At 39.1% G+C, this 25,007-nt stretch overlaps 2 protein-coding genes across 8 annotated transcripts in view; one reads left to right on the top strand and one right to left on the bottom strand.

The window, feature by feature from the left end:
* Positions 1-6,176, top strand: part of pear1 (platelet endothelial aggregation receptor 1) — a 53,113-nt gene extending 46,937 nt beyond the window's left edge. For all 3 annotated transcript variants that reach the window (XM_042423279.1, XM_042423278.1, XM_042423281.1), the window contains exons 19-23: positions 118-227; positions 464-590; positions 1,357-1,419; positions 2,469-2,663; positions 4,461-6,176. In XM_042423279.1, coding sequence (XP_042279213.1) covers positions 118-227; positions 464-590; positions 1,357-1,419; positions 2,469-2,663; positions 4,461-4,600 — 635 coding nt within the window. In that variant the 3' untranslated portion in view covers positions 4,601-6,176. The remainder of the gene's footprint in view (positions 1-117; positions 228-463; positions 591-1,356; positions 1,420-2,468; positions 2,664-4,460) is intronic.
* Positions 5,508-25,007, bottom strand: part of LOC121905206 (lamin-A-like) — a 40,800-nt gene continuing 21,300 nt past the window's right edge. For all 5 annotated transcript variants that reach the window (XM_042423285.1, XM_042423283.1, XM_042423284.1 and 2 more), the window contains 11 exons: positions 16,092-16,248; positions 14,808-14,933; positions 13,976-14,146; positions 13,261-13,386; positions 12,859-13,079; positions 11,210-11,516; positions 10,647-10,754; positions 10,359-10,478; positions 10,204-10,263; positions 9,902-10,072; positions 5,508-8,676 (listed from right to left, as the gene is read on the bottom strand). In XM_042423285.1, coding sequence (XP_042279219.1) covers positions 8,641-8,676; positions 9,902-10,072; positions 10,204-10,263; positions 10,359-10,478; positions 10,647-10,754; positions 11,210-11,516; positions 12,859-13,079; positions 13,261-13,386; positions 13,976-14,146; positions 14,808-14,933; positions 16,092-16,248 — 1,603 coding nt within the window. In that variant the 3' untranslated portion in view covers positions 5,508-8,640. The remainder of the gene's footprint in view (positions 8,677-9,901; positions 10,073-10,203; positions 10,264-10,358; positions 10,479-10,646; positions 10,755-11,209; positions 11,517-12,858; positions 13,080-13,260; positions 13,387-13,975; positions 14,147-14,807; positions 14,934-16,091; positions 16,249-25,007) is intronic.

Below are 25,007 nucleotides of genomic sequence, written 5' to 3'. Positions count from 1 at the left end.
TTTGGTTGTATCTCACTGATTTGGTCTTGTAATGGGCGTTCCAGTGATGCATTTTATTAACCTTGAGGTAATTTAATTGCAGCAGACATGATTCCATGTGTTTGTCTTGGTCCGCAGATGTTCCTCACAGTTACCACCACTACTACTCCAACCCCAGCTACCACACACTGAGCCAAAACAGGCCTCCACTGCCGCACCTGCCCAACAACCACGATCGCACCATCAAGGTGAACATCAACTTTAATTATCTGATACTAAATGCAACACTGAAGTGCAAATATACAATTTATATACTATTTATCCAGTGAGCAAGAGGTGGCCATGTATTCAGGGCTGTTAATGTTACCATAAACTAGTGCTACATTTAATTACCCTTACGCCATGCCAAAAGCATGTTTTTACTTGGTGCATTTTCTTGGCATTGATGATTTCTGATTGGTTTATTATTCTTTCTGTCATGCAGAACACCAATAACCAGCTGTTCTGCAGTGTGAAAAACATGGAGCGAGAGAGACGGGGCCTGTTTGGGGTTGAGAGCAACGCGACTCTGCCTGCAGATTGGAAACACCACGAGCCCCGCAAAGACTCAGGTCCGTCTGGATGGCTCTAAGATTCAGGATCAGTTACATTAAATTTAATTCACACTTTTGCAGAGAAACATGCAGCTGTAGAGTGAAGTGAAATGAATGGATTAACATTTACAAGCTAATAAAAGTAAGGAGTTGGTTTCCTGACCTCCTGGCCACAGCAATATAAAAATAATTTGTAAAACCTGCAACGTGTAACATAGGCTACTGCTAATGTAACCTTCTGCTAACACAACTAAAAGTAGTTCCTTATTGTGATTATCAGTGGAAAGCTTTAGTGTCCCATACTGTAATAATCTGAGTTTTGTCACCCAGACAGAACAATCTTTCAGGAGAGAAAGCAGAGAATTTGACTAATATGTTTGACAATAAAATAATAATTCTTGAAGACCTTAAATAAGGAAGAGCATATCAGCTATCAGTGGTCTCAGTGTAAAAATACCTGTATAGATAATAACAAAATATTCTTCTCACCTCAGAAGGATCATAAATTTAGAGAAATTAAAAACAGAGCCATGCAGTAAAAGCTGAGAAGAAAACTTACAAAGTACTCTTTTATACAGTGTAAAGGAAAGTTTATCGACCATTACATCTCCTTTGGACAGAAAATCCTTTTAGTCAACAATGCACGTTTAATATGTGACTATAAAAACAATAAGGATATAATAAAAAAGAAAGCAAATAATGCATTGCCGATGTCTCCAAATCATTTTATCTGCTTTTGATTAGTTTGCCGTAAATAAGAAGATTTGTCTTTTATTGTTTACAGGAGCTTTTGGAATCGATCGGAGCTACAGCTACAGTGCCAGCCTCGGAAAGTATTACAACAAAGGTAGTTTATCACCCTGTTTTCACCCTTTTTTTTATCACGCTCTTATGGAGAGAAGTAGGAATATCAAAACTACATCAACAAGGTGATACCATAAAAGTATAGGTGCAGTAACGCAAAGACTTGGAGCTTTTTCACATATCTTTCTTTTGTTGTACACCTATAAAGCAAATTAATACAGACTATAACCCATGATTATTTTAATCCCAAACACTCATTACCTTGCAAGTACCCATGACTCCAATTCTGTCTGTTAGTCATGCTAGTGGCATGGTTTTATGGATGGCAATGCTGGACTGTCAGTCAGTCTGTCCACTTCTTGTCCAGACTGAAATATCTCAACAAGTCATGAAATCTTGTCCCTACAGGATATATTGTAGTCACTTTGGTGATCTCCAGACTTTTCATTATGCCACGTCATCACATCTAAATTTTATTTTGTTCAATACTTTATGACTAAACATCTGCAAAACTAATGACATTCCCAGAGAACTCTGCTGTAACACATGGTAACACACTAAACTAAGGTGATGAATGTGGGAAACAGTATACCTGCAAAACATTAGCATGATAGCATTTAGCTCCAAGCACAGCTGGGCCTAATTAAGGCCTCAGAGAGCTGTAAGCGTGGCTGAAGACTCTTATTCTTGTTTTTCACCATTATCGACAGCTGACAAGTATCCCTTTTGTTGACAAATGTGACCTTTGAAACCAGCCAAAGTAATAGATAGAGTATTGAAAAATGTCACAAACATTTGAGTTCCATAAAAATGATTTGGATTATTCACGGGTCATGATATTTAACTCTCCATCAGGTTTTCTTTAAAACGTCTCAACTCATAAAATGAAAAGGTATTAAAACTGAGCTTTCCTCAGTCAGTCTTGGGAAATCATAACTCATAAAGACATAAAAAAATCTTGGAATGCTTTAAAGTTAGAACCAGAACTAGTAGTAGTACACTTTGATCCCGCTGTGCTGCTTTCTGACTGTCAATGTGTACTTCAGATGTGTTTTAACTTCTCTCTTCTTTTTGCACTCTGTGTGGTGACAGAGCTGAAGGACACAGTGGCTGTGAGCAGCAGCTCTCTGAACAGCGAGAATCCTTACGCTACCATCAAAGACTTGCCCGGCCTGCCCTTCTGCCCCCCAGAGAGCAGCTACATGGAGATGAAGTCGGCTGTGCCCAGAGAGAGAGCGTACACCGAGATCAGCCCTCCCCCGTTCAACACGGCTACCTTACGCAGAGGTGAGTAGCATTTCAGACCTCCTACAGGTTTAACATACTGATGAGTTTTACTTTTGTACTACCAGAAAGTTGTTTTTATAATGTTAGAACGCAGGCTGCAGCACATAAAATACAATATAAGCTTGCTGAGGATGAATTTGAAAGAGAAAATGACATGAAGTGAAACAAAGCAACACTAAACAAGCCATCAGAAACAATATAAAGTACATCTGAGTTTCATTAGAACCAAGAGTTTTAAAATTGTGACTTAAAGGTCAACTAGGGTAACAGCAGAGCATGTTAAAAAAATGCATCTACCCTTAATCAAAATCAGATTACGCACATATGTCTGCCAATCGGAGAAGGTTGAGAATATTCACTAAAGTAAAAACTCATTTAGTCTCTTAAACGTCTCGATCAGTCAAACTTGAGAACAGGATTTGTGCCCATGGCCTGTGTGACAGATGGGGAGGATGGACTTCCTCAAGGCAGAGCCTGGTGAATAAACAACTGTTTACAAGGAAGCTCTGAAGGGAAGCGGGAGAGCAAGAGAGAGGAAACTCAAGGTGGCACAGGATGTTCTTTTATTACCCCTGCATTTTATTATAGTGTCAACACCAGTACTACATCAATGTTCAGTCATTTCAGGAGTTCAAAGTTCAGGAGAATCAAATTTCCAGATGAATGGAAATATTGGCTCAACAGAGATATCAGTGTTTTCCTTGGAAGTATTTTTCCTATAATGAAGTAGAATATCACCAGCATAACACTTGAAAACTTTGAGTGATGAAAAGAGGAAGAGAATCACACTCCCTTCCATCAATAATAGACTTTAATGGAAGCACTGGAATAGAAGATTGTGGTTAATGATAGAAAAACACACATGTTAAGTCAGCTTTGCCTGTGTAATTTAATAAAGGGTACAAGGTTTGTGTAATGCATCCTTGCCTGTTCGAATTTGTAGAATTTGTATATGCAAAGTGAGCTCCAGGAGGCAAACTGGTTAGGTATAGTCGAATGAATCCTTCTAATCTTCCAATCTGCAACATCAAACTAACCAATGCAATGAAGTCTGAATACTATCGCTGACCAGGAAATATTAAAAAGTCAACATATTGCCAAGACCAAAACCAAGTCTTCTAAGTCTTCAATTTCATGTACAAACATCTGATTATTTTTTTTTCGCAATATCAGTTATAGAATGTCTTTGTATGTAATTGTGGGCTGTTGGGAGACCAATACACTAAATATGGGATTGTTTTGACAGTGGATTGCGCAAGCTGGAAGCTGTTCGACACTATTTTGTGGAGTTTCAGTCAGCAGACACATTGTAAACACAGTAGCGACAGCACAAGATTAAATCAACAAATGTCTTTTGTCCAATAAACAGTACATAACCCCAAAATATTAATGATTTTTTAAGTTATTTGATTATTAAAATAGTTGTCGTTTGATTTTCTGTCGATGGATTAATCAACTAATTGTTGCAGCTCTAGAAAAAATCTCAATTAACAAATTAATTAATCTTATTTCATTGGTTAATTCATCCATCAATTTTCTGGGGTTTATTCAGGGCCACATCACATTATTAAAATTATTAAAATTATTATGTCCCTGCTGGTTTTCCATCATACTTAAATACTTTGGGCATTATGATTGTGAAATGGGCATTAATTGCATTCTAGCCTATGTGGTATTAAACATGTGTTAAATATACTTAAATTGAACTTGGTGAACCCTGCAGAAACCCTGCTATAAAGATCACCTCTCACTCTTATGTCTGTTTATCACTGTGTGTTGTTAATCTTTTCCCTCCAGAGCGTCAGAGTTCCCTTGGTCACGCTCCTCATGAAGATCCCCAGAGCCACTACGACCTCCCTGTGAACAGTCACATTCCAGGACACTACGACTTGCCACCGGTCCGCCGACCCCCCTCTCCTAGGAGAACATCTCAGTGACAGTCACATTAGCAGAGCAAGTTTCCCCCCTCCTCATTCACTTTGAGGATGATTTTAGGCCTGTGCTGGCAAAGAAAGAGCAAACTTAACGCTCTGCTCTGACAGTCAGAGCTCAGACCACCCACAGAGCAGCAGCAGAGGTGTCTGTCCCACTGAGGAACTATTGTTTACTGTGGATGTCCCCCCTTCCAACTCAACACTGCCCCTCTGTGGGCCAAAGTGGTACTTATCTCACCGTGACAGACTTGTCATCCAGACTGGGGAGCCAACGGGCTGCGGAGATGGAGGTTGGGCTGTGGCGACGCCAGTGGGGCTTTGCTGCATTCACCTCCCGTGGGAAAAAAAGACTTCATAGTTAAAGGGAGCATTTTGAGAAATTTTTATGTGTTTGAACTCATCTAAACATGCTGTAATTGTAGTTTTCCACACATTTTGCTTGCTACTGATCAGCTGTTCTGCATGTTTAAAGGTCCCCTTTTGTCAGAAGTTTCCGTCTTCATCGTCAAAGATGACTAATGTAGACATAGTTTACATTTTTATTTTGCTTCTTTGGTTAAATTGAAGTATATTACATCTTCAAAATCCACTTTTTTTAACAGGCAGCTTTGGATGTATTAATGTACTTGCTTTGATTGACTCTTTGACTAAAACAATGTCAACTTCCAAAAAAGAAAAGATTTTAGTTAATGTGTTAACAGCAAACAAAGCATTGAAAAAATCCTGCCATAAAATTATTAATTTTCTTTATTTCAAATAACATTCTCTACACTCTGTTGTTTCTTTATTGCTGTTATTCAGGATTCAGGAGAAGTCAGACTGCTTCACCATCAATAATTCATGTGATCATGTTTTCCAAATGTGGCATTTAGAGACACCAAGAATACATGTGTCTCATTTTTGTTTAAAAAAAAAAAATCTGATTCACTTATTGCTGCTGTCAGATGAAAACTTTGTAAATATAGATATGCATATATTGTTATCCTCACACTAATGTAGAACTGCCAATATTTTAAGATGAACATGTTTTTAAGTGGTTGGGATAAGTTTGTGTGACCAAAGATCATAGACATTTGCTCATTTATAGATACCAAAAGGTCAGTGTAAGCACAAACTTGGCGTATGTTGTGAAAAATAAACCATCATCAAACTGGGAATTACAAGCCAAATCAAAGCAGCACTATGAATGTAATAGCAGTGGACTACAGCGACTCCTGTAAGAAACTGTTTGGCTGATTAGGAATTTTGCCAAAACTGATGATAAAATAAGCAGATGTACCTTTGTCATGTTTTCATAACTGTACATTTACATGTCTTGTTGTCAACCAAGGTCTTGCGTTAGTTTTAGGTAATTTTAGAAATACTTTACTCTGTTTTGTATCAAATCTGGACCAAGTGAAGTTCATTATCCTGCCCATTAGACAGCAGAAATCTTGTGTACCATAATGGATGTTGAGTGTGCTTTAAATGCTGCAGTGTTTAGATAGAGCTTCAGCTTTTTACATATGACTATACATATTTGAATGTAACCATGGAAACATGTTGTGTATATATGTAAATAAAATGGCTGCATTTTTCATCAGTGGTTTTCAATGAACTAAATAGAAGAAATTATGACAATGAAACACTGGAAAAAAAAGAATTTACTCCATATTATTTTAGAAAAGAAAAAAAGCACCAAAAAAAACAAAAACACATTCATTATATCGACTGAATGCATGGCTTTTCCATAAAGTTAATAGCATTGTTGTGATAGATCTGACATAAATCCTACTTCAAGCTAATTACAACTTTGGCATTAATAGCTCACAACAAGAAATCCCTTTGGGTAACATTTTAAATCCTCAAGTCTTTAAGATGATTCATGAGGCAGCCATCAAGATTTTAACAGTGAGGTTTTGAGATTTCACAAAGGCCTTTCAAGTATTTTTGCCACATACAACACATCTGTGTCTTCTTTCTTCATTGACTTAAACTAACATTGTGTTCAAATGTTAAAGAGCAGCTGTCTATTTCTTAAGAAAACACTGAAGCAAGAAAAACTGTTGTACAGGAAGTAGTTTTTCTGCTTTTTTAGCCAGTCAGAAAGGCCTCTGTAAAGCCCCTGACCACACCCTTTAAGTTATCTGTTACAAGTGGGATGATTTAGTGAATAGTTGTGCATATAAAACTCAATTACATACAGCAATCATGTCTCATAAATGTACATGTACATATGAGATACATACAAAACTATATCTTTGTTAATTCTAAATATTAGCAACTGGCCATTTCTCTAACTAGTGATTGTCATGGACTTTTTAAGGCACTTTGGGGATCACAATGTCAAAATGTAAAGGCCAAAAAAAAAAAGACTAATTTGGCAGAAATACTTTCTATTAAGTACAATAGAAACAAAAAATAAAAAAACAAACAAAAACAGCTATCAAGTATTTTCCGTAAATGCTTTGATATGCTTTTCTCTGGAGTATAAATGATTTAAAGCTGCCAGACTAGAGTACAAATCTACCTGCTGTGCATAACTGGTGAGACACTCAATAAAAGCAGTGCATGAAGCCAAAGTCACAAAAGTACACAAACCCCGCAATCCCACTCAGATCCCGAAATCATGGCTAGGGATTTGCAAAGCCAGTAAGCTTAGAGGAAAGGAGAAAAAAAAGCCCTTATGACCAGTTTTTTTAGGGGCAACACAAATCAAGGGATGTCTGACAGTCACAAGGCTGCAATACAAGGCATGTGAGCAAAAAAAAAAACTGAGTGTTGATGTTTTTTACGTCCTCTGAAGGCACATTTGTATTTATAATCTGTAAAAAAGCTTGTTAAAAAATGTAACAAAAACTACTGTTAGACTCTTTAAACAGCAGCAACAGTTCTCCATTAGTGTTGATTTATAGCTAAGAAATCTTATAAATACTGTATATATGGCACCAAACTTGTCTGTAAAGACTTAAAACACAGTACCTAACCCTTATAGAAAACATGAAAATACATCTTTGGAATTACTAAAATAATAAAGCAACACATTTAAGTGTACGTATCTGGCAGAAACACACTTGTGACTCTCTTGACTGGGTACATTCAACTTATCCAACAAAACAATAATTCCTTATTCCCGCAGACGTTCAAAAACATAACCAAATACATTTCTCTGGGGTCAAGCTGTGGATCGAAGAAAAAAATATATTCATCTCAAATAATTATTTTCTCTGTGTGCGCCACAGCTGCCAAACCCTATCGTCTAAATCCACATAGAATATGTTCAACACTTTTTTTTTTGTATAAGGCTAAAGTGAAGAGACTGGACAGAACATGCTGAACACCCTGAGCTTACAGTACTTTGGCTTTCTTTGGAGAATTTTCCAGCATAGTTTTTCAGGAAAAAAAAAAAAAGACCTATCTTGGTTATTTTCTCTGTAGCATATAAAGATAGCATAACCCTGTTCCAAAGAACAAGGAAAACTAATTTCAATTGTAAACATCTCCAACATCTTAAATAAAGATTTGATCTATTTGATGGGCGACAAACATGATTATCAAACCCCAACAGGATTCATTTTCTTGTTGTCTGTATGGCTGTAGAATGGATTCCCCCACCCAGAGTTATTCCTGACAGGGTTCACTAGCTGTGCGTGTTGAGTGTTGACAGCCTGGCCATTAAATGTGAAACCCCAGCTCGGACTGAAGCAGAAGCACTGGTCAATGGAGCTCCGTGTGTGCGTGTGTGTGTGTGTCCGTGCGTGTGTGTTTGTGTGTGTGTGTGAGAAAGTGAGTGTGCAAGCAGAGCAGAAAACAGCACAAGCATTAGCACAGCACACATGCAATAACTTGAATATACAAACTCAAAAGCTGGATACAAAAATCCTGTGCCCATTGCCAAACCTTGAAGCAAATCTAACCTGCAGATTAATTGAATACAAAAAAAAAAAGACAAGATCATATATAAAAAAAAAAATAATAAAGACAAACATCCCAACAGTAGAAAATAATTCTCCTGTGTGGGCTACAGGAGGAGGTCGAGGGTTCAGGCGAGGTGCTGTCTGGTTTTACATGACGGAGCAGTTCTCTGGCTTGACACGACCCTGAAGGAAGAAACGAAAAAGCGCAACGTTAAACATGGAGAAAAATAAGAAACTGGAAGGATATTAACACTAAAAAGGGTTAACAATGAGATGATTTTTGTGAGCAAGGACTATGAGTAGTACATTTGCCAAAAAAGAAAAAAGAAAGTGCTGTTTCTGAAATACAGTGAGGTTACTGGTTAGCTGTTCTTTTTAGATTTTTTATGTAATAGTTTTTCCAGTGAACCGCAGTGCAATATAACCACACAAGAAAAGCGCACTGTGCTGCTTTTGTAATAGCCTGATTGTGTAATTCAGTAAAATCTATCTGCTTTTTATTTCTTATTGCTGACTGACTATCAGCTTTTTGTCAGCTTCTCAATGAATACAGGTGATGTTTCTTTATTTGAACAATAATATGAGCCGGTTTGCAAAAAAAGTGTATTTTTATATTCTTTTGAAAACTCAGGTTTGACTGATCAGAGTTCTGTAAATTCTGAATAACAGACTGATGTTTCATATCATCGAGTAATTACGCTGCTTTCTACACATCCTGCGTTTGTTCATTCCAGTGGCTGAAAATCAAAACAGTGAGGATGAAAACCAGAAAATATATGCCTCCAAGCAGAAGACGTATCAGATGTTGACTTAGCCAATCAAAGCAAACAACAATGATTTTCATTATTGATTAATCTGATGATTACTCTCTCGATCAATCGATTAATCGTTTTGAAATTCCAGAAAACAGTGAAAACGTCTGTCACAGTTCCCTAAAATCCAAGGTTATGCCCTCAAATTGTCTGTGTTGTTCAACCAACAGTCCAAAATCCCAAAAAAATTTAATTTATCATCACAGAAGAATAAGAAAAGCAGCAAATCCTCACAAATGACTGGTTGGAACTAGGGAATGTTTGGCATTTTTACTAAATCGATTAATCGATTAACCATTTCAGCTCTAAGGGAGGTATATCACAAGGATGATGCTTATTACCCAACAGTGCCAACATTTTACAGGGCAGAAGTTGCTGAATCAAATGAAAAAATAAAGCTGTGTGTTGTTTGTTAAACTGTAATGTTTCTACACGAGCGATACCTTAAGAAGGACATTCTCCACAAGAACAGAGGAGTGTCGCCTCAGCATTCTTGGATTTGAATCAATATTTCGTTACAAAATAAAAAAACAATGATCTGCTTTATGCTGCGTGATTACTGACATTGGTGTTGTAATAAAGTAAATGTTCAGTACCTGTCTGGGCTCGTTGGTGCCCATGAAAAAGGAGTGTCCAACAAGGCCTTCAGGTAGACCCCCGCTGCCGCACCCGCCTTGGCGATCTGATGGCTGCCCGCAGGAGTCGCAGATCACCGTGCGGCTCCGCAGGTTGTACTCGTTGTCTGCACCGCTCGTGCTGTGAGCTCCCTGCGGGGGGCGACACACGACAGGGTGAGTTACTGAACACTGCTGCTGGACTAGACTGAGAGTTGTGTTCCTGATGCATAATGTACGGTACTGGATTATTTAGGACATGTCTGAATAGAAGAGGAATTTACCATTTCATCATCTTCATCATCCTGGAAAAGGGTGCGTGTGACTTTCCTCATGGCCATTTCCTGGTGGTGAATAAAATAAAAAATAGATTAAGTTGTTGTGGTTGAAAACAAAACAGAAATGTAAGACAGGCTCTACAGTACAAGTAAGGTCAGACCTCTCCGTTGGCACTGATGAGGATGGTGTGCAGGAGGTCACCGCTGCCCCAGGAGTTCTGGTTCTTCCACACCAGGTCAGTGGGGGGGTTGTGGCTTCCACCGCCAGATGCAGCCCAGATCTACAAAAGGTCAAAGGTCACAGAGTTGGCAAGCGCTCATGTAGTTGACTAATAATTGTTGAGCTGCTACTGAGATATAAGAATCCACATTTTAAGAACAAAAGCGAGTGACAACAGTCAAATTAATAAAAGAAAGACCAACAAAAACAGCAAAACGAGAAAACTTACAGTAACGTTTCCTCCAGCTTTCAGGGTGAACTTGTGGGGAAACTTGTAGACTATGGGGCTGGCATTTCCGATTTGTCTCTTCACCTGCCAGTTGCCCAGTGATTGGTCCTACATGACAAAAATGGGAAGAGAGATGGAGGATGGAAAAGAGAATTTTTTAATAAATGAAAAAGAAATGCATTTCGGCCTGAAAAAAATATTTTTACAGACTGAAAAGGTGCAGGCTGAAGCTACAGATAATTAAGCCTTTCCTTCTTAGAATACATACTCTATTTGGTGTCAAAAGTAACATCATTACCATGTTAATGTAAGAATTATATTTTTGATGATACAATTGTATATTTCTTACAAATTACTATTTATCCAGGACAGCAGAGTGTGTTAAATCAACTATTTGTTTGACTGTGGTCATTTTTTATCTTTAAAAGACTTAAAGACTGTAGAGGAAGCAGTATGTCATTACCGCTTTTGTGAGTGCAGCCTCAGCGCTGCGAAATTATTCACAAGCTAGATTTTAGAGATTTTAGCATTCGGAAAGCCAACTGATCGATAGACTCGGTTACCTCATCAGCCTTGTTGCTGAGGCGGATGTACTTGCCCTCCAGGTCAACCTCGTCCACTGTGACGCGGCCGCTGGCTGAGGCGTGCTGACTAATGCGAGTCTTGGTCACGGTGCCCCCCGCGAGGCTGGAGGTCTCGCTGTCGTTGTCGTTGAGGCGGCGCTTCTTGGTGCTGCCCGTGCCGGAGGAGTTGCGGCTGCTGGAGGCGGCGGTGGAGGAGTGCAGGAGGCGGCTGGTGTGGCTGTGAGCTGAGCCGGAGGTCCGTGTCACTGTGACCTTGGTGGGCGGAGGGCTGGGTGACAGACGCAGCCTGCGGGAAGATGGGGAGGTTTAGATTATAGATATAGACAATGGGAGCTGTTGTAACATGTGGATACAGCTTCCCGTTTTAAAATTGAATTGCTACAAACTTCAACATGAGCATGATAAAATGCTGAGGCGAAACACATTGATCTTGTCAGAAATAAACAATCCTTGATCGTATATTTTATGAGCTGAGTTTCGGCTACTTTCACAAATCTTTGGTACATCACCTTGTTATTTGTTTATCTCGATGTCACCAGCATCTCTTGCTCGTCACTGCATGCTGAGTGCTAAGTCTTTTTTTTTTAACTTTTACGCAAATTGTTGATATTTATGAGTTTACCATAGAAAATACAGGTCTCTACAAGTCTTCACAATGGACACAGATGTGCACACGGGTCTGTTTATACCACACTGGGTGTAAACCAGACCGGACACCTGGGTGTGGGCTGTGTCACACATGGGCAGATGACAAAATGAATCCCAGTCCACTATGACTGCACGGACACAGAAAGTCAAGCTTTACCCTTTATGCAGATATTTGCAGCTGAAAACATGCTTGGTTCGTGTTGTTTTGTGACAGAACAAACATGAACCATGTCCAACACGTCATGGCCAAAAGTATGTGGACATGTGAATATTACACCCAAGTGTGACTGTTGACTATCTCATTCCAAAACCACGGGCATAAACATGGTAACTGCTACAACAGCCTCTACTCTTCTGTGAACGCTTTCCACCAGATTTTAGAACCTGGCCGCAGGGGATTTGCTCCCGTTCAGCCAGAAAAGAATTAGTGAGATCCAAACACTGATGTTTGGCGATAAGGCCTGGGTTGCAATCCATGTTACAATTAATGCCAAAGGTGTTAGATGGGGTTGAAGTCAGGGCTGCAAAGATTATAAGATCTACAAAAATCACGCTGCAACATTAAGATTTCCCTTTATTAGAGCTAGGGGGCCAAAAAACCATGAAAAACCCCTCAGAGTGAAAGTACACAAAAGTATGCGGACAGGGATGAAAAGTCTGCATGCGGGGTTATAGCGATTCAAGTATTTATTCGTGTTTTTTCTAATTTCAGCTGATCTGTCCTTAATTTTCAAAGTCAACAGAGAGAGTAATGTCATTATTGTTTGTATTATGTCTCTGTGATGAGGAACATGAGGCAAATGCACGTCCTGGAGCACTGCCTCCTGAAGATTCAGTATTTGCCTGGTTAAACCTACAACCAATTCTTCATTTACTTGTTAGTAATCACTCTCTTCCTGTAACAACCTGTAGACCTTCATCTGTCTCAGGATGGCTATATTTTACAATGATCTTTGGGCTGTTTTACAAAACAATCTCACCTCTCCTCTTCTCCCTCCAGCAGCTTCCTGTAAGCATTAATCTCCATATCCAGGGCCAGCTTGATGTCCAGCAGCTCCTGGTACTCGTCCAGCTGCTGCTGCATGCGGGCTCGGATTTCAGCCATCTCCCGCTCTTTATCGTCCAGCCGTCGCCGCATCTGGTCCCGCTCCCTCGCCAGTATTTCCTCCAGCTCCCGCACCTTGGCCTCGCTCAAATTCAGCTGATGTGAAAAGAATACACAAAGGTTAGTCAATTAAGACCGGCCAATTAAATTGTCTGGTTAGTGAAGTGAAGCTTCACGTTAAATTAATTGTCTGTTAAAACTGTGCATTCATGTCAATATCAGTCAGTCACACAGCAGCATGGACAGTAACTCTGTGTGTGTGTGTGTGTGTGTGTACCTGTTTCTGCAGCTGGCTAAGCTGGGATGACATGCCCTCCAGTCGAACACGGGTCTCCTGCAGCTCTTCATGGGCGGCACCCACCAAGTGGCTGTTCCTGTTAGCTGAGTGACGGGCATTCTCCAACTGACAGAAAGAAAGAAAGAAAGAAAGATGGTACAATCAGCCATCTGAACTACCAGCTAACTGTGCTGTTTGACAAAAAAAACAAACAGATTACCATGTTCACTGTATTTCAGGGGATTTAGTGAGTGAAATCTTTAACTCTTTTGAAGACCAAAAACCACAATAAAAAAAAACAACTCTCTTGCTTGTTGCCTCCTTCCTATTAAGTTATCTAATATGAAAACAGAAATTCCTAAACTAGGTTTTCTCAAGACAAAGAGCTGTGGTTTCATTTACAAGTAAATTCCAATGTCAAAAACTGATGTTTATCCACATTCCTCATTAAAATTCACACAGGACAATCGTTACACCCATTAAATTTCCCTCCTCTATGTAGATAAAGCCAAGAGACATGATTGACACTGATTGTTAAATGGTACAGATCAATATTGTACATTATCTGAATTGTGAAGAGGGAGCTCATTAAAGCTAATTGCAAATACAAAACAACCACAGACACTGTTGAACTACTATGGCTACACAGAGTAACAATCAATTCTTGGACTCTAGAGGGCGACAGAGCAGCGTCTCCTGCAGCATCCAGATGTACCTTAGAGTTGTAAGTCTTCTCCAGCTCTGCCTTGTACAGGCTGACCTGATCCTCATGCTGGGCTCTCAGCTCAACCAGGGCCTCGGTCAGCTTGCTCTCAAACTCCTGCTGCCGTCCGCTGTCAATCTCCACCACGCGAGACTCGTGCCGACGCTTAGACTCACGCAGCTCCTACAGATACGGGCAGAGAGAGGAAGACTAACATGAGATGCTGGAGAAACCCATTTAACACCAGTTGGTGATGACTATCAGTCTCAAGAGCGCTTTTAGTTTCTTGGATTCTGTCTTTGTATCATAACTAGTGTGACTGGGAGTTGATTTAGCTTTCTCAGATCTTTATTACTTTATTACAACTTTATCTAGCTATCCATAACTACAAAAATCATTTGTGTTTAAGGCTCTACATACACAATTTAAAGGATTCCACCTGTAGAAACCTGCTGTAGAAATCTACTTCTCTGGTGACCTTTAAGCAACTCCTAATCATTATGTTTAAATTAGGAAAACACACCTGTTGCCAATTTTGGTCCAGACTTGACTACGACTGGAAATTAAAATTGTGCCTTCGTTATAGCATTGAGATGTGTGTACAATTTGTGAATATTTCTACTTTTCCTGTGCTTTGGTATTTTTATGTAAAAAGAAACTAAAGATGAAATAAAAGGTGAGAAGCAAAAAAGAGCATCTGTGAGACAGATCTGAAGAGGGGGGAATGCAAAACAAACAAGTAGGTGGTTGGAAGCGAATCAATATCCTGTGGAAAAGATGAAAAGTAGGACAGATGACTTGGCAGCTAAATAGAAATCGAAAAGGCTAAGGTGAAGAGTTGGACCTCGTTGTAGATGTTCTTCTGGAACTCCAGCTCCTCTTTCACCGTCTGCAGGCGGTTCTCGGCGTCCACTCTCCTCAGCATCTCATCCTGCAGCTGCCTCTTGGCGTCGGTTAAGTTACCATCCAACTGGGAGAGAAAGAGAAGATGGAGAGAGAGAGAGAGAAGAGATGAGAGAAATGTTCTTTGATGTCGCCTGTTCCTCTGTTTGGCCAGTAGGTGGAGCAAGGCCACAACTGTATCCACATCAGTCTTATGGTAAAACTCATTGATAAAACAAACAACACAGAATGCAATCTTGTCTTCCTCGCCACCTTGTCGTCATTCATAATCAACTGCCTGGAGGGTTTACATAGAATTACTCCGTCCATTAAGGTATTTGTGTTCTGAAAGCATCTGCACCAAGACAATCATTCAAATGTCAGGCATCCTGGGTTTTGTGCAACTACTGATTGCTTTTCTATCAGGTGGCGACCAAGGACTTTAGACTTTTTCGACTATTGCAACCAATGCAAGTCTTTAGAGGTTAACAAAATGTTGATCTAAACAGCAGCAGGACCACAACACATCACTTTTGTTTCCGTTTATAATTTAGAGTGATGTGTCATGGGGAAGATGTGCTCTATAAACTGAAATGATTCTAATCTTAGTAGGCACTTGTTGTGTCACAACGGTATAAATAAGCATGGATGTCTGACATTTTTCCATGGTTTTTGTGCCCTTCCTGCCTACAAACTAGGGCCTGACCTATACTAGATTCTTGGGGCTGATGCTGATACTGATATTAGGGAGTAAAAAAATTCCAATATCAATATATCGGTCGATAATCTTATACATACAGAACATATACATAAACACACATTTTTTGCAATGATTCCTCAAATGTGATTATCAAACACTTGTTACAAAGATATGTAATGGAGGCATGATATTTCACAGTTTAACAATAAACTTTATTGTATAAAATGACATCACTGCACTGAAACAGTAAACTTCACGGGGAATTTAATTATAAATTACTATAAATAAAAAACACAACAAAAAAAAAACATGTACGTATATATTAAACTTGAATTAAGAAAAAGGATCAAATATACATAAAATGCTGCCTATATAACTTTAAAAAAATAAGGAAAATATCGGTGCATATTGGACAACATATATGCCAACACTGATATATCTGTGATAGGCTGATATCATCTGATAATACAGGCTGACTGATATATCGGTCAGGCTCTACTACAAACAACCATGTAAAGCCTTTAGTTCCAATAAAATTGTTTTTACCTTGGCCAGCTGGGCCTTGAGGTCCTTCACCTCACCCTCCAGGGATCGCTTCTCCCCCAAGGCAGTGGTGAGAGAAGCATCTTTAGAGTTGAGCAGGGCCTCCAGGTCTCTCAGCCTGGCCAGAGCCGCCTCCAGGTCAGACTCCTTCTTACTGTTCCTGTGAAGACACGGACAGACGAGATGTAGACGTTAAGTTTGCATATTCTTCAATAACGTATGTGTCATTATCAACAATGCACACTAATCACTGCTGTATACGTCTGTCCCTGTTGGTGAGTTTTGACTTGTGGCCTCTTCCTCTCTCTCAATGCAGTGTGTCTGTTTGATATATGTGACGGTTGTCAAGACTGACCTCCGTGGCATATCAAATAATTTTGCACTTTTTTGACTATTGCCTCTGCAGTTTGGGCACAGATCATTTGGCCTTTTTGTAGCTGTGTAATTTAAAAACTCATGCCAAAGTTTGATTGCCAGAACTCTGCTATAGCTGATAAATGCTGCTGAGTAGCAATAAACCTACGATTACCCACTTCTGTAATAATGTTTTACAAGTGATTAATGTGCTATGGATAATTTTCTGAGACCATTACATCACACGGTTTATTCTCTATGCCTTGTGTTTCAACTGATCAGCATGCGGTAATTTTGAGTCATTATTTACATATAGCTCCCAGAATGTACTAACATTAATAAGAACATGTTCCTATTTTTCTGCATAAAGTGAAACTTGATAAGCAGTGGATAAATGTACTACACTGACAGAGGCTGTGCAGGACACAAACTACCATTGTACAGCGTAGTGAGTGCAGCAGTTGTGCACTGTTGATGTGACCTGAACTCAGGCCAACACAACTCAGACCAAAACGTTAACGTACTGTTATTAGCCTGCCGTACAGAATGAGTGCCCATTAAGCTCTATCTCAAGGGGACCTGTGTTGAATTAAGAGAATTCATGTGTGTTGCACACATGCTTCGTCATGTGAGCACCGTCTCTCCTCTAACATCTCTACAGGAACTGATTTGGTCCGATACTTGTTGAAGAAAAAAAACAAAAACAAAAACTTGGATATGCCCATGGAAAAACAATACATTCCCTGCAGAAGATGAAGAGAAAGAAAGGGAGATATATTGTTAGCAGTATAGGTGGTTCATGCAGAGCCAATGAGCTCCCTGTTATTCTATTTAGCCTTGTGGGCAAGTCTTCATTGTCACTAATAATGGCCATCTGCTGGGGGAGATGGCTTCCAGGCTGCTGATGCAGACCTCACAGTCCTCTGGTCACTGCCAGCCGGGTGTTCGGACAGCCAGTGTAAGGACGAGGAGCCAGAGTGGCCTACAAATGCACTTTAACTTGCTGGGAGTGTGTTTGTGCCAGAGTTAAAGTTACTCGACAGCAGAATGATGATTTAAAACCAACATCAAGTCCATTCACAAGCAATTAACTAAGAATCTTAAGTGAAACTAACTTCAAGCAATCGATATATATTACTGCATTCAGCAATCGGTCACGAAAATTCAATTCTGCTTCTTGAAAAACAGGCGGGACAAAGACGAGACAAACTAGTGGAACAGCAGAGCTACTCTGTGGATTCATGTTTCGGGGGATAGAAACAGCAAAAAAAATGAATGGCTCTTTTATGTTCAGAAAAAGTCTAAAATAAAATCCAGAGGAAACATTTCACTGATGTTTTACAGATGTACAATGAAGCTCTGAGAACTCGAGTGGGTTATTATGTAAATGCCTCCCAGACTGCTCATTATTCATATTAAAAAATAAAGAGGGACAGCCCAGTGTTTGACGGAGTCCAAATCAAAGAAGCATCAGATCATGTGTTGCCAACACATACAACACAAACACACACACACACACACACACACACACACACACACACACACACACACAGACAGACACATGCAGTACAAGAAGCTCTGGGAAGGAGGCACGGACATCTTGATAACACTTAAAAGCGGTATAATTAATCAGTGGTTTATAACACACTATAATGTGATTGTTTGCACATGTAAGTGTTTATTAATGTATTTGTCAACAACTATGGCTCCTCCTGTGGGCACCCATAACTGGAGGCTGGTAACTAAACAGATAATGAATGACAATATAGTAAAACATGGTTGTAACATTAGAGGATATGTCTTCATGGGAGAGGTTATAATTGTTGACAACTACTGCAGGTAATAAACACTTAATGTCCTTATATCTCCTTATAACATTATTATAGAGTGTTATAAACCATTAATGAACTGTTTATATTCTGTTTATAAATGCTAAAAAGGGGTGGTTTAAAGTAAAGTGTTACCAACATGCTAAATCAATCACCTGCATGAGAATCTACACACACGTACAGACAGGCTCTCCAAATGAAACAGTGGATTATTAACAGTGAGTCACCAGTTTATTCGGTACACATGGCTGAAACAGTAAATCCTGCCTTCATGACCATTATTTTCACTTTCTGCTGAAACTGTTTTGGAGAGGCGCTGAGTAAATATTATGGTCATTTTGACGGCTGCAAGTTTGCGGTGCTGTTGAACTGTATTGTAGTGTTTCTAATATTTAGACTACCATCATTGATATCAACGTGATGGACAACATACTATTGCTGGCTGCTGTGTTGGACAGCATTACTTTTTGCGCAGCCTAGCTAATAAACTGACAACTAAGTATATATACTCTTTGGGCACTCAACAATGACCTTTCCCAGAGCACTTAACCCAATCTAAATGACCAGATGTCCATGCATTCCTTTAGGGCAAAGCACCAATTCATATTTATAAACTTCACAAGTAGCCCAGTCCAATTACACTCCTCTACCGTTTCACAGCCGGTAGTAAAAGCCTTGCTCAAGGGCAAAATATACATTTGTAACATACACATGAATTAACATACATTGGAGGTATGCCAAGAAGAGCAGATCACAGAGCTGGAGAGGACAGACAGGATTTTTTTGTTGTAAAACTTACTTTGACTCATAAAAAAAGACAAGAATGTGGCTCTTTACAATCCAGGTGTACAAGTGCTTGAGAGCTTAAGCTATAAATATACAGAGAAAAACATACACAATGTGTCAAGAACACACACACACACACACACACACACACAAACACAGTTTTAACACCTACAAACATTCCCTGAATTCTTGAACGTACAAAGACCGGTGCCTACAGCAACATGGTGGCTGTATTTGAAAATGTCAGCCATCAATCAGTGTCAAGACGCCTACAAGACAGGCAGATTAGTAACCAGGGTAAAATGACACATGGTTACTGCTGTAAAATGTTTTAATGACTATTATCTTACAGTGACCACAACGGTATAATAGAGTTTAACCACTTCTGGTTGGGCCATGTTCCCTAAAGCTTATACGACTCTAGGTGTGATGATAAGTCATTGTCCGAGCCTGCTGTTGTTATTGTGGAACATTTTCACCACAATGGTGGTCATTAAGATTTTATATTATTATATAAAGAGAGACATGTTTTCTTTTTTATTAAACTGGGTTGTAAAGTGTGAATGCATTAGCAATGTGTACACTCACACAATTTTTCACATTTGTTTACAACTCCAGATAAGCATTACTTGCAACTCCTGCAGCTCTTTGTCTAGATGTTAATATTTTTTCAATGAAACATTTTAACAGTCTGATTCTGTGGGCAGATGAATGCTTGTGAGTGTGTGAAGGTGCTGCTGTGACTTTCATTAGACTTAATGGGCCCAGTGGATCAGCTCAAGCAGTGAATTAATGGACAGAAGTGGCTTTGCTATATTGACATGCTGCTTGACTATTTGTATTCTCTCTTCGTACACAAATATGAGACAGAGAGGGTGCCTTACAGCAGAATGGCATGCAGTGTAACAATTTGATGAATGCTTTTAATGGAAACTTCATATTCTACTGTGGCTTCAGTACAACTGGCCCCTGTGAGATGTATTAATTACACTACATAGCGAATAAATGCCATAGCCATGCAAAGTAAGAGCCATTTTCTACAGTGTACAGCCACGCCAGCAGCTCTGTGAGGTAGTACGTAGGCCTGTTGCTTTGAGCGTCAGTATGCTAACGTTCTCACAATGACAATGCTAACATGCTGATGTTTAGCAGGTATAATGCAACTAATGATTATTTTCAGTATCGATCAATCTGCCAATCATGTCATTATGTCTATAAAATGTTAGAAAATAGTGAAAAATGCTCACTATAATTTCCCAGTGACAGGTGACGGCTTAATATGTCTTCTTTTTTGTTCGACCAACAGTTTCAAACCCAAAGATAATCAGTTTACTATCATGAATGATAAAGAAAGCATTAAATCACCACATGATGATATTGAATTTGTACAGTCAATATTTAATTTCAAGTTGTATATCCCATCTCACAACTATTATTATTCCATTCTGTAAATAGTTTTTAAATTTGAAATTTTTCCATTTAATTTTAGCACTACTTTATTTCATCATATCTTACTAATCACAACATCTATTTTTATCCTTCTATGTTGCGTTTGTGGGAGCAAATGCCATGACACATTCTTTGTATGCTCACACACTTGGCTAGTAAGGAGATTCAGATTCTGATATGAGAAGCTGAAACTAGCAAATATTTGGCATTTTTGACTTTAAAATGATTAAAACGATTGTTTGATTATCAAAATAGTTGCAGATCAACTAACCCATTAATCGACTAATCGTTGCAGCTATATTACCATGTTCATGCCTTAGTTTAGAATATTAGCAAGCTAACGTCGTCTAATTAGCATTAAACACAAAGTACATCTGAGTTGGATGGGAATGTCATTAGTTTTGCAGGTATTTGGGCCATAAACCAGTATTGGACAAACTGAAATTCTACTTCTACAATATCTTCTAGATATTCTACTTTAAATAACAAACGTCAACCTCGTGGTCTAGAGGAAAGGTCACCAAAGTCAGTAGGATTTATCCTCTCGGAACCATGGTATGGACCAAAGTGGTGGACCGACCAGCCAACATATACTGCCATCCTTAGAGCAATGCAGTTAGCATTGGTAAAAATCCAATGAGATGAAACAAATGTAAAAAAAAAGAATAAGAAAAAAACAATGAAATATATGTAGAGCAGAGAGGTACAGTGTAATGAGTAAAGACATAGTGCTTCTGTTCTGGACAGGGACTATTTTATAGCTCAACCTGACCTGTGACCTTAATGTAGAAAAGTGTGAATGAAAAAAAATTCTCTGGGTGCCAATGTAGTTGTTAGTATTGCTGTTGACATCATTAGTTCTCAGGGGCACCTCTTTATTTTATTTCTTTATGTCATGCGCAACAGCTTTAGCATTGTGCAGCACTTTGGGTAATTGGAAGAGAAGTACACTGCCAAATCACATTTAATATGGAGTGTCCTTATGTGTCTGTCAAACAGAAATATCAGGGGCTTTGAACAAGGTTGTGCAAGATTTTTGACAAGATCAACTGACTATCCTGCAAACACTGCAGCTTTTGAGTCTGAATTTGATCACAAATCTAGAATTTATACAAATACACCAAATAAAATTTAATTTGGAGTATAGTTCCAGCCTCAGATAGGTGAAAGAATGAGCCAACTCTATGCTGGAGCATAAAATATTTACTTTCCAGAAAGAAGCTTAGTGATTTTGTAACTGTAGTGAGCGTGTCTCAACAACACAGAGATATTACACCCTTTTTTGTTAGCAGGTTGAGTTTTCAAAGAAATCTGTGATAAATTAAAAGTAATGCATTTTAATTTTCCAATAGCAGCAACAGCAGTTTGGCATCAATTGACCACCAGCCAATGAAAAATTGATTTGATCACATTTATTTTTGTAAAATATTGATTAAAAGGTGGGTGTGGGTCAAATTTGATGGCACAATTAAAATATAAATAAAGAGAAAAGAGTGATAGTTTAGGTTCATTTAGCCCTGAGCAATCCGGCTCAGAGAGATGGCTCCTGGGATGAAATCTCCACGCCTAGTCTGTTAAATATTTAAAAAGCTGATTAAGCTGTTAATATATGATAATAAATTAAACCCAACTGTACTGCACTGACAAAGTAATCCACAAACACGAGTTATAACAACGACCGTTAAGAAGGGGCTTCGGTTCAACACAGTCGTACAATTAACTGATCTGCTCTTTGACATGTTTTCTTTGCTTCTGGCACCTCCAGGATGCTGTTCCTGGATGTCGGCTTAAAACACTTAAAACACTATAGCAAGACAATAGAAGGACACTGGAAAATCTTGTGTGTGGGTGTGTGTGTATACTTCCATGGGTTATGTGTGTGTGTGTGTGTGTGTAGAGGTGTATTTGTGCATGATTGTGTGGGAGTGTTGCAATAACTGTGTGTGCAACTGTATAAATCAAGTGCATCTGTGTACTGTACGTGTGAATGACATCAACTCTTGATGTGTTATGAAACGTGTATCGCGGCAAGTACTGTCTGTGTGTGTGTCCTTGCGCGTGTGTGTTCTCATATACTATTTACATAATCCATGCAGGGTATGTGTGAGATCTTCGTGAAGGCGTTTGCTTGGGACTACCTGTTTATACAATTCTGTAAGAATTGCGTAATTAGAGAGCCTCAGCATAAATATCCCCAGACATTATGTTTATATTCTGTTCCATCAAAGCTCTGAAGTCTCTCAGCCTGCGCTCAGGGCACATGAGTGGAGACACTCTACAGTTATTGTTAAGATTCACACCATTAATATTTACAATACAATACACAGTCAGTATGAGACTAACAAATTCGGTGCTGAGAACCAACAGATGTGCAAACAAATGCTGATTACATTTGGGAAATTAGGTAAATAAAGCGAGGCCAGTTTCATCAAGAAAAGGGAAATCTGTTGCAAGTAAAACAAGGGAGCAGAGCTCGTTTCCAAGCTTGCGAACTGAAAAAGACCTTTGTGCCACAAGGGCCGCGCTGCACGTTTTATATTCTGCACTGAAGGAGGAAATTAAAAACATAACAAGAAATGTAATTTTGGCAAGCTTTATTCTTGTTTTTTTGAGTGTAGACTACTTTTTTTTTTTATTTGTCATATCTTCTTTCCTCCCACACACAAATGTCTGCTCTCTCTTGGAAAAAAAAAAAAAAAAAAGAAAAATAATAAAGGTTTGCACATCATTCCACCATTTTCAGCTGCAATATCTAAGCTTTTTAAGGCATTTTGTTACAGAGCAAATATGTAAATGACACATTTTGAGTCACAGAGACAAAATGGGAGCTATTGGACAGAGACAGTGTGAGATGGGGGAGAGCAGGAAAGGGTGGTGGGGGAGTATAAAATGGAAATGGGAAAGGAAAGAGACAAAAAGAGAAAGAGAGAGAGGTGGTGGTGGTGGTGGGGGGGGGGGGGGGGGGGGGGGGGTAGAGACAAGAAATCTGAGGAGGAGGAGGAGGAGGAGGAGGAATGTGTTGGCTTGGCTCCCAGCCTCAAGGATGACTCACAGCTATCTTTGTCCACCCCAGTAACGAGAAACGAACCCCGCCTCATGGAGTGAAAGAGAGAAAAAAGCCCACTCTCCCCCTCCTGTTTTGCTATGCCTTTGCCATGGCAACCAAGGCCTTGTCGTTAGGCCTGCTAGTATGCCTTTCCACCACCACGCTGTGGACGCAATGGAATTTTTAAAAAAAAGAAAAAAAAAAAAAAAAAAAGGTGTAGACTTTTCCGTGCAGATTTTCAAAATATCTCAAGGCGGAGACGGTATGCTTTTTGTACACTTCTGATTCCTAACCTATAATTTCTACAAGATATGGCAGACGAATTACTGCAGCCACACAGCCAAAAGAGACCTTGGAAACATTGATGCCAAGTAGTCATTCAGCACTGGGAACTAAAACAAAACCTCAATTTGAAACATAACTCTAGCAATTTTATAGCAGATGCATATTTAAATTTAGAAAGCAAGAAAAAATAATCTATTATATCTCACAATTTTATCTTCACACTATTTCGACACAATACTCTGGAAACAACTACAGTAGATCTTGCAGAATCTTATTCATGGCCACTTAACAGGACCTTAAGCATAAAACATTTCAGGCTGTAGATCTTCATCATCTGACCATTGCACTACTGGAGTAGCCAGATGTGTCTCCCTTTTTTCCCTATTTTGCAAACCAAATCCATGCTTTTACTCCGGTTTGTTCCTCGTAATATGAGGACATAATCTTGGCTGCACTTGATCAGCTTTAAAAAGGTCAGCTCACCCAAGTAACCAAAAAAAAAAAAAAAAATCATGTATTTCCTCACTTACCTCTAGTGGCATCTAGACATAAAGACACATAAATGGTCTTATTTGACCAGGCTTTGAAATTATTGTCAGTTTCTACTGCCACTACAGTACAATGTGGGTAAATGGAATTTAATTTGTGGTGCTCACAGCAGTGGAAAACTGCATTTTTATAAAATTCAATAGTGTAACCATTAGTCTGGATAATTCCCAGACCTCACTGTCAGCAGCTTCATAGGGAGAATTTTTCCTGTAGAAAGTAGTTCAAGTGAAAATTGTTGCACGTAGCCTACTCTCTGGAATATCCGCAGTAAAAAGGACACCCTTTCTGGTACTCAGACTGATATCGCAAACCCTGAGCATATAAAACGTTCATGGCCAGTTACTTCTAGAGATAAGCGAGATTTGTTTTGTTTGTTTTGCAATTTGTCATTGTGAAGTATTCCTTTACTCAATTATTGTTACTGATTTCACAAGGAGAGAGGACTAAAATATTCCTATTTATGGCAGTTGCATGGAAAAGCACAATAGCTGCAAGGGATTGAGATACCTACATGCACACAAACACACACATACACACATATTCGAGCACCTGGGAGCTGCCCAGTACAGCTGCAGTCTCGTACTGTTTACCACAGAGCAGCTCCCCTGCAGCAGTAGGGGG

The sequence above is a fragment of the Thunnus maccoyii genome, chromosome 10, assembly GCF_910596095.1.
Source record: "Thunnus maccoyii chromosome 10, fThuMac1.1, whole genome shotgun sequence".
Taxonomy (NCBI): Eukaryota; Metazoa; Chordata; class Actinopteri; order Scombriformes; family Scombridae; genus Thunnus; species Thunnus maccoyii.
The sequence above is the reverse complement of the archived record's forward strand: the minus strand, read 5'-3'. Positions and strand labels throughout refer to the sequence as shown.